The sequence below is a fragment of the Glycine max genome, chromosome 7 (genome assembly GCF_000004515.6).
Source record: "Glycine max cultivar Williams 82 chromosome 7, Glycine_max_v4.0, whole genome shotgun sequence".
Taxonomy (NCBI): domain Eukaryota; kingdom Viridiplantae; phylum Streptophyta; class Magnoliopsida; order Fabales; family Fabaceae; genus Glycine; species Glycine max.
Genome location: NC_038243.2, coordinates 6,568,937 through 6,586,937, shown reverse-complemented (window position 1 = coordinate 6,586,937; position 18,001 = coordinate 6,568,937). Strand labels below are relative to the sequence as shown.

At 32.2% G+C, this 18,001-nt stretch overlaps 1 protein-coding gene across 2 annotated transcripts; it reads right to left on the bottom strand.

Annotated features, from left to right (window-relative positions):
• Positions 1 to 9,026: 9,026 nt before the first annotated feature.
• On the bottom strand, positions 9,027 to 16,166 carry LOC100804943 ((+)-neomenthol dehydrogenase). 2 transcript variants are annotated; one of them, XM_006583266.4, is made up of 6 exons: positions 15,944 to 16,166; positions 11,093 to 11,147; positions 10,702 to 10,948; positions 10,137 to 10,211; positions 9,625 to 9,798; positions 9,027 to 9,546 (listed from the first exon to the last, which is right to left on the bottom strand). In XM_006583266.4, the coding sequence occupies exons 2-6, from the start codon at positions 11,110 to 11,112 to the stop codon at positions 9,166 to 9,168; spliced, it is 897 nt and encodes a 298-aa protein (XP_006583329.1). In that variant the 5' UTR covers positions 11,113 to 11,147; positions 15,944 to 16,166; the 3' UTR covers positions 9,027 to 9,165. The 2 variants fall into 2 exon arrangements, with proteins under 2 accessions (XP_006583329.1, XP_014633323.1); XM_014777837.3 differs by having other exon boundaries at positions 15,956 to 16,129.
• Positions 16,167 to 18,001: the final 1,835 nt, after the last annotated feature.

The window sequence follows — 18,001 nt, the reverse complement described above, 5'->3', positions numbered from 1 at the left end:
AAAGGTCTACGCATAATATGATGCAATCCTACCCCCAAGGGCATTGGATAGAAGACTCCAAGAAGATTGTGTCAAAGATGCAAGAGAAGGCCATAAGGTTCTCATGAGTCTTAGGATAGATTTTGGGCCCATAGACTAAATATGAGCCCACTTATCTTTGTACATATTAGATTAGGATTTCATTATTTTTGGGCCTTGTATTTAGGGCTCCATAATGTAGGTAGGGTACCCTAGAAATGTAGGATTTTTCAGCCCTTGTATTTTAGGGCACCTAAACTAGTTTTTGTATTAGAGGTAGTTTTGTAATTTCACATGCATTAAGTGAATATTTGATGTGTGTGTTGAGAAATAAATTTAAGTGAATTGGGAGAAGCTCAATCCAATTAAATTTTAGAGGGGGAGGTGAACATTTGCTTGTTACACCCCATTGCCACATCATATAGTCACACTTTGTGCATGTCCTTCATGCTTTACATGCCTCATGACACATAAACACACTTAATTGAGAATCTTGGACTTGATCTTGGATTAGTAGGTTGAACCATAGCTAAAATTCACTAATCATAATTAGTGAAATTTTGGCTCCAAAATTTGGCTCCACAAATTCAATTTCAAATTCAAGTGAAATTTGAATAGAAATTCAAATTTCCCTCTAATTTTGTGTGACACTTAGGCTATAAATAGAGGTCATGTGTGTGCATTTTTTCAACTTTGATCATTTGAGAATTAAACTTCAATGTTCAGACCTCTTTTGAGGCACAAAATTTTGTATTCCTTCTCTCCCTCTCCCTCCATTCATCTTCTTTTACCTTCAAGCTCTTATCCATGGCTTCCTATGGTGGTGAGCTTCTTCTAAACTCATCTTTTCCTTGAAGTGGCGTCTCCTCTCAACTCTTCTTCTCCATTCTGCTGCCATTAAAATTCAAGAAGCAAATGACTCCATTGATGAAGAAGATTCAAGGCCTACAAGCTCCAATGGAGCTACATCATAATCTTACTTATTTTGATGTGATTACATGTGACTTTCAATAGCTAAATTATGCAGCAAAATGACTCAGTTTATTGTGTGCGAGAAAATGGGTAGCAAAGAGATTGATGTCTTGGCTTCTTTAACTTTTTGGTCTAAGGATAATTTTTGGATAGGAGAAGTTGTCCCTCAAGTGTCAAATATTGTCCATGTTGGTGTATTAAACTATTTTGAGTCGTTTGATTAATATACAATTTTCCTTGTGACACCCTCTACCTCATACATATATGTACTAATAATAAAAGGAATAAGAAATTATAATTAATTAAAAGTTCTTAAAACACATTTAAATAAAAATCTTTCAAAAGGGTAAAAGGCTCACATTCACTTTTCTCGCATCATAATAAAACTTATCCAAATAAATAATAAAATCATCTCAGCTCAAACAAGGTCATCCAAGACCTCATGCAATTAATACAGAAACATATATCCAAATGTCACATCCTATCAGAGCAATGTGTTCCTGCGTCCTCTAGCATGAGGTTCTCCAAACCCTTCACCTAACCATTTGTTTCCACGAACACAAAGTTCGAGATCATCACATGATCCAAACATAAATAGCACACGGGGAGTGAGTTATCACATTCCTAACTAATAAAGAGAAACGAGACAACTAGATATACATATCATATAAATGAGATACAACTTACTTAAACATAGCTCACGTAATTTCACCATTTTGTCGCATAACATCACATCACAACACAACACGTCTCATTCATTTTCACATCATTCACATATTCATAGATCAAAACACAATATTAGTAAATCAATCAATATTAATAAATACACAAGTGTTATACAATAGATGCACCAAGACTCAAGCCTATATGCAATGTGGTACCATGTAAGTGAAAAACCACCTTGAGGCTCTTAGGAGTACATAACAAGATATACCACACAATGGGTATGTCAGATCACTTTCACTAAGTAAAATCATAAGGTGACCAGTCAAGTCATTCCGTTTTGCGAGAATGATCCAACCATATAGGATCAACATAGGCTTAAAGGAGTACTCAAATTGAGTGTCTTTACCCCCAAGGCCTAGATTTTGAAGAATCCGTTAGGGCCTCTCACCTTCGTAATTCAGGTCCAACCCCTAAAATAATTTTTTTTCACGCAGACATTGCCCATGAATTATACAATACTCATGATTTCACACTCGTGTTTCAAACACGTTAACACATTGCACTACAATTTAACATTAATTCCTAACTAGGAAACCTACATTTTCCCTATAACACTGCGCATAAACACTTTTCTCAAGGTAAACATTGGTCGAATTATTATATAATTCATAGCTCACAACACAAGTATTGTCACATCAAGTGTTAACCACACACTTATTCACAACTAAATCTCATGTTCACAATTTCACATTTCATAATGTCATAATCCACCATCACGTGTTTACGTGTATCGCACAAATTAACACATGTTCAACTTTGCACTTATACTCAATCTCAATAACAATATTATAATTTCAAAGCAACATGTTATCCCATAATTCTTCACATTTAATTTATCACTTATACATAGTTTTAATCACAATTTCATGATTTCAATATAACTATTTATCACATTAATCCTATCAAAAACACAAACAAATTATACAAAAATGTTTCTCCTAAGGATTCATACACATGTTCATTATAATCTCAATTGCGATAAACTCATCCCTTACCTCTAAGTAGGCTCACGTGTGTTCCGGCAGCGATAGCGGCATCTTGAATGGTTTCCTGACATTCCTCAAACTTTTTCTCTTGTTGCTCTGATAAGGTTTCCAAACATTAGAGAGAAAGAGAAGAGATTGAAGTTTTCATTCCACTGTCTGTGTGCAATGAGTATTTCTTTCTCCCTTAACAAATTTTGCAAATCCCAACGGTGAAGCTGTGCGAAAATAAATTTCAAACCTGGTGTCCAGATTTCAAAATTATCCAACGGTTAACAAGTCTATGATCATAGTTTTACTAGGATAGGTTTTGGGTCTCTACAGGAAAACAGAAAGTTACAATGCGAAGGCAATTTCTATCACCTCCGACATTTTTTTAAATTTCCAACGATGAGAATGTTTGCAAATGAGTTATGAACCCGGTGCTCAAATTTTACAATGATCCATCACTTAACGAGTCTGAGATCATCGTTTTATTGAAACAGATTTGAGTGTATGAGGGAAAAAGAGATAGTTTTGGGAGGAGGAGGAGGAGAAGGAAAAAAAATGAAATTAAGAGGAAGAAAAAACACATAAATTATCGCCAATCTAAAAATTGACCTAACATGTCTTTATTTATAACTAAGTACTATAAGTCTATTGTTTACTCTATTTTTTTTATTTTATAAAAAAGATCTCTATTTTATTTCTTATCAAATGAATAAATAAAATATCTCTTTCTTTCTTCCTTCAAACCATTATTGTAATAAAATTATTTCTCCTTATTTATCTAATTATAAAAGCCTCACCATTTTTTTAAAACTCTATTTATTTTTAACTAAAATCTTTTTTAATTTATTTTACAAAAAATTAGGTGTTACATTCTCTCTTTAAATAAAAAAATTGGTATCTATCATATCTTTGTCCCTTCGTCAATATAATTTTTGCATTTTTTAATAATGCCTTAGTGTACATCTTATAATTTTCTTTCCTTATATTTATTACTTTCATTCTCAATACTTCAGTTTTGTATGAGTTTACCTAACAATTCTCAAAAGGCAATCCTTCAATGACATTTCTCACATGACTTTGTTTATTTCACATAATTTGTTTCCAATACTGCAATACCAGAGGAGATTTGAATGCTGACAGAAGTTCTCGTGAATGAATGGATCCACTTATAGGATGTAGGAGTAAGCAAGTTGAACATCACATCCATTCCATTTTCTCGTGTAGCAATATTCTTGCATCTCATGTTTATATTAGTCACATGATAGTATCCCTATAGACAAATTAGGGAAGCAAATAGAAATTATTATTCACATTAAGTGACCACTAATAGTCATGGCATGTGTGGTGTGTGACTCAAAATCACTAAAGGCACAAATGAGAAGGTTTTAAGTGATGTTGTCATAACTGAATTCAATTGTCATAACTGAATTGATTTTGGCACCAAAGTATAGTCTTTGTTTCTAGGACTAGCATTTAGAGTGTATATATGTTTGATCATGTTATTCATGGATGGCTGGCTGAAAAACAGAGTAGTTGCAAAAAATTCAGAGAGTTCATAAGGAGATAGTGAGTTAGGTGATTGAAAGAGGTTTTGTTAGAAAGAAACCGAGAGAGATCAAGTTAGTTGCTGCTTGTATTGAACTTGTAATTTTCATGATCAATGTGATGACGATGAGTTGTCATTTCCCGTAGATGTAGACACATTGCTGAACCACGTTAAATCTTGTGTAAATCTTTGCATTCTTGCTTTGCTATGCTTGTTTTCTGTTTTCTGGTTTTTACATCTTGTGCAGGTTCTAAGAGAAGTGGAACTAATAGCGGACCACAACAACATGTGAGAAAGAAATTTGAGTGTACCAGTGTTAAACTATGATTCTTTATAATGACAACCAAGGATCATAAAGAGGATAACATTTGGTGACTATTGAATGCGTTGGAACTTGGCATATTTTCATTGTATAAAATCCTTAAAATAAGGTTACAAATGATGAGTCAAATTATGAATCATTAAGCTAATCAAAGTACCATGCTAGATGTCACGTGTTATATAAAACAAGAGAATATGAAACAACAAGAATATCATCCTTAGAAGAAATTTAAGATTAATCAAAATTGTGCCATATATTTCTGGTCAAACACTCTAATGAAACATCAACTCTGACGCGATAGAAATTTATTAATCCTAACCTTTCTTGAACTATTTCAAACATAGTCACTGACTATATATTCAACAATTTCAAACAATATGTAAATGAGCAAATATCAATATAAACAATCATGATAGTTTTGAATAATTATGCCACTACATGGAACCTAATGTTCTTGGTTGGTGTGGTCAGGGACTCAAGGATGAATTCCATGTAACTGTTGCATTGCAAGATTTGGAAAAGAAACCTGATTCTGGTGATTGATGTGGTCTGGGACTGAACGGTGAACTCCATGTAACCGTTGCATTGCAAGATTAATTGGGAGAGAAAGAGCCTGATTTTGATGTGGTCAGGAACATAGAGAGATGCATTCCAAGTAACTCTTGAATTGCAAGATTTGAAGAAGCAACCTGATTCTGCTGATTGATGTGCTGAGGGACTGAATAAAGAATTCCATGGAACGGCTGCATGGCAAAATTGGAAGAAAAAAACTGATTCTGATGATTGAAGTGGTCAGGGGCTGAGAGATGCATTGGAAGATTTGAATAGGAAACCTGATTCTGGTGGTTGTCTGGAAAGGGATGGGTCTTGTAAGGTAATGTCATGAATGCTTATCAACCTTTGTTGTAATGTTTATCCAATCTCCCCTTGGATATATCTAAGTCCCAAGAGAAATGGCATAAATATTTTAATGATTGAGAGAAAAAGAATCAAAGAACAATGTTAAGAAAGAAAACAGTACATGTGTTCTTGACTCCATCTCCCACGCCGAGTGAGAGTCTTCTTCCCTTGATCCGATGGAGGAAGCTCGCTCCTGTTGTTCCCTCCTGACATTATTCTCTTCTAACACTTCCAATTCAACTTTTCTTCTTTCTTTCATCACCCAGTTTCCTTTATATAGGCTTTGGCATTGGGCACCCAATCAAGTAAAATATTTTTAATCTTCTTCTACCAGATATGTAAAATATCATCTATTACTTAAAAGTCTTAAATTAGATGAATAAAAATATCTTTATAGCTTCTATTTCTTATTATTAATTTAGTTCTATTAAATATTTTGTAGTTATGAAAACTGTATTGTATCTATTTTATGATAAAACGGTACTTTAATTTTCATTTGGCAGGTTAATTTTTATTTTTTTTACCAACAACCAGTTAGAAATTATTCACAATATCACTATTTGACATTTATTATAAAAACTCAACTAAAAAATTACTGGATATGATTATTTTTAATTAGATAACAATTTTTTATAGTTTTAGTGTATTTTCATCAACTTTTAAAGTATTTTTAAAAATTTATCATTTTATTAATTTCTTTTTATACAAAATTAAGTTAAATTTTAAAAGTATAAATTGAAAAATATCGTATGAAAGTGAAATAGTTCATCGATGTGTCTATTTTTCTCATTAATAAAATATATTTATCTTGAAATCAAGTAGACAATTACAACTGATTTTTTTATATGAATGTTATTTTTAACTATTGATTTCTTTTATAAAAAATATGAAATTCAATTAAAAATAAAGATATAAAAAAGATAGATTAAAAGATATAAAAACTAAGAAAACTAAGTAGATAATTATAATTAAAGATAAATAAAATAGATTAAAAGATGTAACTGAATAAAAAAATAAGTACACAATTACAAATAAAAATAAATAAGATAGATTAGAAGATGTAACAGAATGCGAAAATCAAGTAGACAATTACAAATAAAAATGAAAAAATATTTTTTTTCAGTCTAATAGTTAAATCAAATTTTTTGAAAGGATAAAATTTAAAATAAAATTAAATACTCCATCTATAATTTTAGGATAAGACATGCGATTCAATGTGAGTGATGAGTACTACTAAAATTACTCATGTGAAACTATTCTCAAATATATGGGATTGCAGAAGCTTTTTTTCCATGTGTACCTTTTAAATATGATATATTCCTAAATTATATTACTTTAGCAAAAACTAGTCTTGGACGCGTGCACACGCAGGGGATACTGTACTCTGCTATGCAATTTTGTTTTGTTTAGCATAAAAAATTATTTGTATTTTTTAAAATTATTTTTTTATGAATAAAAATGTGTTTTTTGTGCTGTTTTTTTATATTGTAAGTTTCAAAAATTCTCATTTAACCCTTATTTAAACAAACGTGTCAACAATATATGATAGTTAAAATCATATAATTGGATCAACAATTTATTTATTAAAAAATAAATAAAAATAACTTATAAAGTTTGATAACTTTACCTTATTCAATTATAATTTAATTAATGAATAAGATGTACACAAATAATATTGTTGTTTGATCACAAAATTATCATAATAAATTTATTATTTGTTTTAACAATTGGTTTATAAGTTATACAGGAGAAAAATTTATGATAGATTAATTATACAAAGAATTTTACAAATAAAAAGTGAGAGATAATATCACATAATTGTTATGAGTTGTTTGATATTAGAAGATCCTATAATTTTAAGAAGTCTTAGCAATATTTATATATTCTTTCAAAATGAATGAAAAACTTTGATAATTTTATCATTTTTAACTATAATCTAATAAATGAAGAATATATGTACATTTATATTGTTACTCTATCATAAAATTATCATATATGATAAATTTATTAATTTTTATTGTAAATATATGAAAAGTTTTCATAATGTTTTATAATAATAATTTTATAAGTTATACTAAAAAAATCTGATTGATTAATAATTACAAAAAATTAAAAGAAATTAAACTTTTGAATAAACGTCTATATAAAATTTCTTACACTACTTTAATTGTTGATTATATTATATAAAAATTTTCATACCACTAAAATTATTGTATCTATTATTGTATTGTATCTTTAGATTTGGATAAAAGATTGTCCCGCCGTGATAGTGATTTTAGTAAACTATATTTTTTAATATATTTATATATAATTTTAAAGTGAATGAAAATACAGAGAAAAGGACTGGTTCGATTTTGGATATGGTTCACTATTGAATGTTAGCATAAGGTAGTAAAATTCAAAAATTATTTTAAAAATTGTACTAAAGATACATAACACTTTTTATACTAAACATAAGAAAATTGCAAAATAAAATAAGTTATTATTAATCGTAACTTTTCTTGAACAATTTCAAACAATGTAAATGAGCAAATATCAATATAAACAATCATGCTAGTTTTGATTAATTGTGGTTCTGCATGGAACCTAATGTTGCTGGTTCGTGTGGTGAGGGACTGAAGGATGAATTCCATGTAACTGTTGCATTACAAGATTTGGAGAAGAAACCTGATTGTGCTTATTGATGAAGGGTGATTGCAAGATTAGGAGAAACAGTCTGATTCTGCTGATTGATGTGGTCGGGGACAGAGAGATGCATTCCAAGTAACTCTTGCATTGCAAGATTTGAAGAAAAAACCTGGTTTTGGTGATTGAAGTGGTGAGGGACTGAGATGCATTGGAAGATTTGAAGAAGAAACCTGATGTGGTGAGGGAATGAGTGATACATTGCAAGATTGATGTTTGGAGAAGCAAGCAAATTCTAGAAATAAGACATGATAAAAATGAAAATAAAAATAAAAAATGAAAAAATAATTTTTGGGTCTAATAGTTAAATCAATTTTTTTTGGAAGGATAAAAATTAAAATAAAATTAAATATTCAACTTAGATAAGACATGTGTGAGTGATAAGTACTACTTATGTGAAACTCAAATATCTGGAGTTGCAGTACCAAACATTGATTTTGGTTAACTAAACATTGATTTTAGTTAACTCTGCTTTTGGTTGCAAACCATTCCTAGATTAACCCATCTACAAACTTTGACAAAACAACGCCCTATTCCTAGATTAACCCATCTACAACTTTGACAAAACAACGCCCTGTAAAAGAAAATGGCTAACTAAACATTGATTCTACACCAAACCATTGTATCCCTTTATAGTGAAACCAACCAGCATAATTAATATTGATTCGTTAAATTCTGCAATCTTGAAACTTTGATTGTACACCAGACCATTATACTTTATAATCTTAGCAGTTGAAACCTAGGACACTGCCAATGGCATACAACATGATATAATGTATAATTATAAGATAAATTTGCAACTTGACAATGATATGATGTAAAATTGCAAATACAGCATGATATAATATAATGTGCTTGAAAAATACTCAATAAACATGGTGTATTGTGCAGAATCAGAAACTGAAACCATGATAATGATGTGATCCAAATACAACATAATATAATGTTCTTGAAATAGGCTTAATAAATTGAGAAGCAAAAGCAATGCATGTTGCCCTCAAACCATGAAATTGCATTCCTAATCAAAAGGAAGCCACATCACTCCGGTAATAGAAAAGGCCAGATGGACTACCATTGGGAAGCAATGCTAGCCTCACAGGACTAGCTGCACCTTCTTCAACTGTTAAGAGGCCAGTGTTGGAAGTTATATCTGTCTTGACATAACCAGGGCAAACACTATTGATGCAGAATGAAGGGTATTTCTTAGCAAGGATTCTAGTATACGCATTCATAGCAGCTTTAGAGACAATATAAGCACCCAGATGTCTTGGCCACCCATTACTTTCTAATGAGCCTTCTTGGAAATCTCTCAAAAACTTCTTCAATATTTCATCCACTTTCTCTTCAGTGATGATATTGGCATCACTGAAGACTTCTCTAGCCCATGATCCTTTTGGCAAACTCTGAATTTTACATGATTAAGCAATATGACCTCAAGAAAATTAAAGGAGACGAGATACAATTATAAATTAATAGCCTACCTCTAACTGCCCCATAGTTGATGATACATTCACAATTCTCGGTGAATCAGATAACTGGAGGAGGGGCAGAAGGGATTCTACAGTTGTTTTAGCACCATAGTAATTTATTTGCAAGCATTCTTTAGCCAACTCATATGATTGAGTGATTGCCTTTGTCCCATCTTCTGGTGCTGCCTGCAGAATAATGACAAACTCAATACTCTATGACAGTAGTTTTTCAAATCCCTAACAACATCCCCTGCCCTAAAATAAAACCAATCACAACCTTTCTAACTGCCAGATTTCTCATTGACATACAACATTGTTGAAATGCCAAAGCTCCAATCAGAATTAGTAAAAGTTTTCTTTTTTTTAAGTTCTTCTCTACTTTGACCACATCTATAGTGGATTTAGAATTTCAACATAAGATTTTAATAATCAAATTTCAGTGTATTATATTTATACAGGGCATGCTCGTCATAAGAGTTCACACCAAGCTCTTCTCATAACCCAAAAAAGGAAAAGATACTCGCCCCACGCTTCAAGAGAAGTGAAGTGAATGAATCAGTGTCTTTAATTACAGCTCCAAGAATCCCAGCATTGTTAACCTGCATTGTACAACTTTTCTTAATGAAATATGCATACACCAAAATGAGAGGTCATGAGATTCCCTTTAAGGCAATCAATCAAGAAAATTTATCATAACTCCATAACTAGATATGTAAGAAATTTGCCAAATTGATAAAACAGAAACTGAAGCTTACTTAGCACCAAATGTTAACGTAATACAAGAAGCAAGGAACATAATCTGATACATTAAATGAACACAGTTTACGCCAAATTTTAAAATAAAGTAAAACAGAACTCGCACATTCTTAACATGCAGAACAACAACTAACATTCTAACAACGAATAACAGCAGTAGCAAGATGATCAAACCAACATGCAATGGGAACTAAGAGAAGAGTAAAAATTAATATTCAGAATCATAAAAACAGAAAAGTAATTGCATGCAGACTTATAGGATTGCTTTGACAGACTTTCATTTACAACCAAACAATCAAGAAAAAGGAGAGGAGAATCAAAGTTGCATGTTACCAGAATATCAAGTTTTCCAAATTTAGATTTGATAAAATCTGCCAGAGAAGCTACGCTTGTTGCATCAGCCACATCAACTTGATGAAACAGTACAAGGTGAGATAGACCCGAGTCCTTGAGTGTTTGCAGTGCTTGGATACCCCTCTCTTCATTTCTTGCAGTGAGCACCACCTTGATTCCAGCTGAAGCTAATTGTCTAACTATCTCTAATCCAATTCCTTTATTTGCACCTGTCACAACTGCATACCTGACAAACTCAACCCCCACCCCACAAAGGTGAAAGGGTTCAACAAATGTAAAATTTAAGTTCAGCAGTAGAATTGGAATTTGGGTGTTTAAAACCAAACACAAAAAAGATAAAAGAAGAAGCTAGAATGCCAATGTGCTACACCTTTCTGTAGTTTCTCCCATCTTCAGTGTCAACTTTCAAGTCAGCTATTGCAAACCTGTTGTGGTTGCCATACTTTTAATACTAAATATGAATAAGACAAATGTTGTTGTTTTATATGCGTGTAAAAGAATGCCCAATCAGTCATGTTTGCCACGCAACTCTTCTTATCTAATATTAAATATGAAAAAGACAAATGCTGAATTTTCTTGTATTTGAATACATCTTACTTAAATTTTTATTATTATTTTAAAAAGAAAAATGCTCAATAAACATGCTGAATTTTTGTAGATAAATGCATTACAATAAATTTATTAATATATAAGTAATTAAAAATAAATATATAATAATTCATTTATTTTTTTTAAAAATCAAATTTTTAATATAATTTTTTAAAATAAAACTTATTTTATAAATTTGAACCAGGGTTGGGATAGGAACTCCTGATATCTAACCGGATGGATGGGATAACAAATTTCAATTTGAAAGAAGTGAACGTGAATTTTTAAATTTTTAATTTGGTGGTTTAAGATGCACAAATTTTCAATTACATAATTTCCATTATCCTTGTAAAGTTATCCCTTGTTCGAAACAAAAAATATACTTGTTATTCTTGGTAAATGAATAAAAAAGTTATATTTAAAACAAAAATAAAAGATCAAAACACAAACAGAAAACATGGTCTTCCCCTTCTGCAAATTTTAGCTTGCAACTTGCTAGCTAGTGGCTCTTTTACTGTTGTGAGTGTACTGAGGCACAAATAAAACAGTTATTTTTCATTATTGTAATCTCATTTTCTCCATAGACATTCTCCTACATAAAGAATGCGGCTAATGCATTGCAAAATAAAGGTGGAGAAGAGCTCGAGATAAAGAGAAGCGTTGCAAGATGAAAAATGTTTTGAGATTGCATTGAAAGAAAACTCAAAAAAGCCTTCACAACATTGCAGTTGCTAAATGCACTCCCCTAGTTGATAGATACTGTTGTTTTTTTTTTTTTAATAAGAGTAGATAGATACTGTTGTTTTTTTTTTTAATAAGAGTAGGCAGAAATATTAAACAATAAAAGGGAGCATAAAGAAAGAAATTGAGACTGCAAAGGCTTACTTTATTCTGATATGAAGCAACGTATTTAAAAGCATGGAAAAGATAGTAACTGCTAACAAAAAGATAACATCACTAACAGAAAGATAACACCACTAACAAATCATGCCTAGAGAATAGGATCAAAACTGCTTTATCCTATCAGTCAACATGACTTTTATTTTTTCCTAAAAAATAGCATAAAAATCTTATCTACTATAAGTTGTTAGGCAGTTCCAACAGTCAAATCTTAACACTCCTCCTTGACTTTGAAACTGCAAACTCCAAGCTTTTGTCTCAAGTATTCAAATTTGGCTTTAAAATCCTTTATGAGTTTCTCATCACTTCCTGTCACAAGTAAATCATCAACATAGACAGCAATAATGATTAAATTTGCATCTACCAATTTCACATATAATGCAGCCTCACTTGGACTTTTGACAAATCCAAGATCTTGAAGATGATAATCTATCCTGCTGTACCAGGCCCTAGGAGCCTGTTTAAGACCATATAATGTTTTTTTCAACTTGTAAACTTTCTGCTCCTCTCCTTTGATTTGAAACCCCTCAGGTTGCTCTACATAAATCTCCTCCTGCAAGTAACCATTTAGAAAGGCAGATTTTACATCTAAATGATAAACTTTCCACCTTTTATGTGCAGTCAAGGCAAGTAGCATTCTAATTGTATCAAGACGTGCAACTGGAGCAAAGGTTTCTGAAAAATCCACTCCAAACACCTGAGCATAGCCTTTCACCACCAACCTGGCCTTGTATTTATTTACAGAACCATCTGGATTAAGTTTGGTTCTATAAACCCATTTTACCCCTATAGGTTGTTTGTGTTGAGGTCTGTCCACTAGCTCCCATGTGTCATTTTTTTCTATCATCTTCAACTCTTCCTTCATAACATTTATCCACTTGTCATCCTTTTCAGCTTCTTCAAATTCTGCAGGTTCTAGGACAGCTACATTACTCTTTTGATAAATCTCAGATAAAGATCTTGTACCTCTGACATGAATGTCATCTACATCATCATCTAGGAACTGTGGGATTTCTGGCAGCTGCTTCCTTATTGGCTCATCCCAACTCCATTGTTGATCTTCCATAAATTTGACATCTCTACTCACAAGAATTTTCCCATTTTGAGGTTGGAAAATTCTGTAAGCTTTGGAGGTGTTGCTGTATCCAATGAAAACTCCGGGTTCTGCCTTTTTATCAAGTTTGTCCCTTTTAACCTGTGGAACATAAGAGAAACAAACACAACCAAAGATTTTTAGATTTTGTAAATCTGGTTTGTAACCAAACCAGCCTTCAAATGGAGTTTTTTTGTGCAGAACTCTTGTAGGTAGTCTATTCAGCAAAAATACTGCAGTGTTTGCAGCCTCCGCCCATAGCTCCTTTGGCAACTCCTTTTCATGCAGCATACACCTTGTCATCTCCATGATACTTCTATTTTTTCTCTCACTCACACCATTTTGTTGTGGGGAGTAAGGTACGGTGAGTTGGTGCTCAATGCCAGCTTCTTCACAAAATTTATCAAAAACATCATTTTTGTATTCCTTCCCATTGTCAGACCTTATTGTTTGCAACCTGCAATCACTTTGATTCTCCACCAATGCATTTAAAGATGATACTCTCTGAGGTCCCCTAACATATGTGTGAACTAATTGCAGCTTTTGAGTTACTCTCCAAGTTGATTGAGGAAATGGTTTTCTGACTAGCTTACCATATTGGCAAGCCATGCAATCGGCTAACTTGTCTTCAAGCATTGACACACCTTTCACCAAGGCATGTTTTTGCATGTATAAAAGTCCAGCAAGATGGAAGTGTCCGAGCCTTTTGTGTCATAGTTCAACATTGGTGGCCATGCTTGAAAAAGCTATTTGCTTCTCCTCCATTAGATTTAAAGCATAGCTTTTAGCCCTCATTTTCACCTTGAATACGTCTTTTCCTTTTGCATCTTTGATCAAGCACCAATTTTCTTCAAATATAACTTTGAAGCCTTTCTCTACAAACTGAGCAACACTAAGTAGATTTTGATCAATGTCAGGCACATATAAGACATCAGAGATATATTTCAAACCTGTCAAGCTTTCAATAGCAACAATCCCTTTTCCCTTGACTGAGATGAAATCACCATTTCCAATTTTTACTTTGGAAACAATGGTTTTGTCAAGTTTTTTAAAGAGGTTCAGGTCATTAGTCATATGGTTTGTGCAACCGCTGTCTATTAACCATGAATCACTGGAACTATTGCTTGTGGCAAAGCATGTTGCAACAAAGAGTTGCTCATCTTCTCGTTCCTTCGCAACCACCTTTGCTTCCTCTGATTTGGACTTGCATATTCGCTCTACATGTCCCATATTGCCACACTTTCTGCACTTGACATCTGGTTTCCACCAACATTTTCTTTCAGGATGATTTGTCTTTTTGCAATGCGGACAAGGAGGAAAGGTCTCACCTTGCTGCTTGTTGGAGCCTTCTGGTTTTTCGTTCCTCCATTTGTTGTTCTTCTTGTCTTTGCCACCTCTTGAATTTTGTGTTTTCGTATGAAACGCACCTTGTACCACCTCCTCTTGTCTCATCATTCTTCTCTGCTCCTGGGCTTGTAGAGCATTTATGAGTTCTCCCAAGGTGATGGTTGACAGGTCTTTAGACTCCTCCAATGCTGATATCTTTGATTCATACTTCTCAGGTATAGTGACCAGGATTTTTTGCACTATTCTTTCATCAGGAAAGTCTTTCCCAAGAAGCCTCACTCTATTTGTATTCCTAACAGCCGGTCAGCGTAGCCTTTAATTGTTTCAGTCTCTTTCATGCTCTGCATCTCGAATTCTCTGCCCAAGTTGAGTACTTGCATGCCTTTGGTTCTTTCACAGCCTTGATATTCTGATCTGAGATAATCCCAAATCTGTTTGGCAGACTTGAAGTTCATAATTCTTGTAAAAATAATTTTTGACACAGCAGAGAAAAGACAATTTTTAGCCTTAGCCTTTTTGGTCTTCCTTTCTCTGTGATTCTTCATCTGAGCCACCGTTGGATCTAAAGGTAGTTCAGGAACATCATAGTTTTCTTCTACTGCCTCCCAAAGATCCAAAGCTTCAAGATGAGCAGTCATCCTTGCAGCCCATAATTCGTACTCCTCACCATCAAAAATTGGTGGTGAACCTGCTGTGTATGATGTTTCTCCCTCCATTGTGATTTCTCTCAACTCACAGATCCCTTAAAGATAAGAGCTCTAGATACCAATTTGTTGTTTTTTTTAATAAGAGTAGGCAGAAATATTAAACAATAAAAGGGAGCATAAAGAAAGAAATTGAGACTGCAAAGGCTTACTTTATTCTGATATGAAGCAACGTATTTAAAAGCATGGAAAAGATAGTAACTGATAACAAAAAAATAACATCACTAACAGAAAGATAACACCACTAACAAATCATGCCTAGAGAATAGGATCAAAACTGCTTTATCCTATCAGTCAACATGACTTTTATTTTTTCCTAAAAAATAGCATAAAAATCTTATCTACTATAAGTTGTTAGGCAGTCCCAACAGTCAAATCTTAACAGATACAGTTAGTTTTGGGCCAAGGTTGTGGTTCCAATTACTCGGCTCGCAAAAATCATATTTTAGAGCACTGGGTGTTTAAACATAACATAACAGGAGGAAAAAAACACTTTTAACCCTAAGCTTATAAACAGAGACCTAGAGAAGAAGAAATGGCAAGCATGTATGAGAAAAATGAACGCAACAGAAGATTAAGAAAAAAATACCAAATGAATTACTCGATGCTATTTGATGCTCTCACAGAATGTCCCCTCTTTTGATTTCTGATTTTTGCCCCTTCTGAATAGCCAGTATTATAGATTCATTTTGCACAGCAATTTTCAACTTAAGGGAACAGAACGTTATGATGATCATATGATATGACCTCGTTGAACTCAATTTTCAAAGTTATGGGGGCAATTAATTAGCTAGAAGATGAAGATGATGATGATGACGACTACTTTCTCCTCTTTTGGCTTTTTTCATTGTGCTAGATAGGTACGTAACTCTAAAAGTCAAAAAGAAGCTTGTTTCTGTCATATTACTATCTTACCATGATAATACAACAACTGTACAACTATCTAATTAAATCTGCCGCCACACAAAATTGTGATATGTTTTCTTTCTTTTTTAGCTGCTTATTGTTGTTGATATGTTGTAAATGGACTGCACATTGATTCTAGTAGGTGGGCATGAATGTCCAATGTATTATTCATTTATTTACTTTTTGAATAAAACATCATTCGGATCCTGAGGGTGTATAAAGTTGTTGCACAAGTGAAGAAAATAAAATAAAAAATCTGACAATATAATCTATCAATCACTTTAGGCTTTAGTCCAAATTTTAAAAAGTGACAGTGACTATAGGTGATTAATTAATATATGATAAGATTAATGTCTTATTTCACATCATAGAGACTTATTTTAAACTTCTTTAGTTTTAAGAATTAATATGATACGGTTTTTATCAATTCAATGGTGTTTTACCTTCTTTGTTTTTTCTTGGTAGATTGTTTTCTATTTTCTTACAATGGATTTAAATGGGCTTTTGCTTTGGGCACCAATCGTATTGTTAGTATATCCAGTATTTTAAGTGAAGTGACGAAAATTTCCTTTACTTAAAATTTTAAAAAACACTCCCTTCGTCTTCCTCTCACGCACTATGCAGTCTTTTTCTTCCTCCGTGTTGTCTCTGTGATTTCAAGCTTCCGTGCCTCATCCACCTACCTGTGTCATGCTGCCACTCTATGCCCCGTTGTGGTCATCGTCTTTTGCCGTCGTAAATGGTCTAGGTTCTTCCCTCCTTTTATTTCTACAATTGCATGAGTAAGGATTGGAAATCCATATAAAATAGAGATTGTAAATTCATATAATTCATACCCGTATGACTTATAAGGATTATTCAACCTATAAATTTATTTTAATTTTTTATTTAAATTTGAAAAAAAAAACATTTTATAATTTTTTTAAAATTTTAAATAAATTAATATTTTTGTTTAAAAAATTTAATAAATAAATATTGTTGTATATTTTTTAGTTTTTTATTTAATTAATTATATTTGTTTTTTTAAGTTGGTTCTGAATTAAGTTAAGTAATTTTTTTATTTTAAAACAAATGTATATATATATATATATATATATATATATATATATATATAATTACAGTCATAGTATTAAATATTTATATAATTAGTGTTTGGAAGTATAAAATTTTAAAAAAAATATTAGTTAACAAAATTTAAAGTTATTGTCATAGTAATTTGTTGAAAAATGAAATAGTAATTTGTTAGAGTTAAAAACCAAAATTGTAGTTACATTTTGGTCATTAATTTAAGTTTACTAGAATTAGTGTTATCAACTCTATATATTTGAAAAAAGAATTTTTGTATGCATTTATGAATATATTAAAGTAATAAAAAAGTTATTTTAAAAAAATTAGTCATGAATTATTAAATAGTAATTGATTGAAGTATTATTTGAACGCTTACATAAATTGTTATGATTATTTCAATGTGCAAATTAAGGTTCAAACCAGAGGTTTGGGTCAGACATTAGGAAGGGTTATAGGAAAAGTCCTAAGGAGACAAGTCAGTGGTGATGCGGATGAAGCCCCCGACGACAAAGGCTCATAACATCTGCATGTCGGCAATGAGAAGTTGCACCTGTTGTTGAGGATGTTCAACAACATGTGGATCATGTAGGTGATGAGGTCCACGAACAACCTAAAAAAGTAGTTGTTGATGATGTAGTGACTGATGCCGAGGGTTTTTTAGGCATGCCCCACG

Coding starts and splice junctions, on each gene's coding strand:
- LOC100804943 (XM_006583266.4), bottom strand. CDS start 11,112: ATGGGAGAAACTACAGAAAG. Junction 9,799..10,136: donor CACTTCTCTTGAAGCGTGGG/GCGAGTATCTTT, acceptor ATTATTCTGCAG/GCAGCACCAGAAGATGGGAC. Junction 9,547..9,624: donor CAACTATGGGGCAGTTAGAG/GTAGGCTATTAA, acceptor TGTAAAATTCAG/AGTTTGCCAAAAGGATCATG.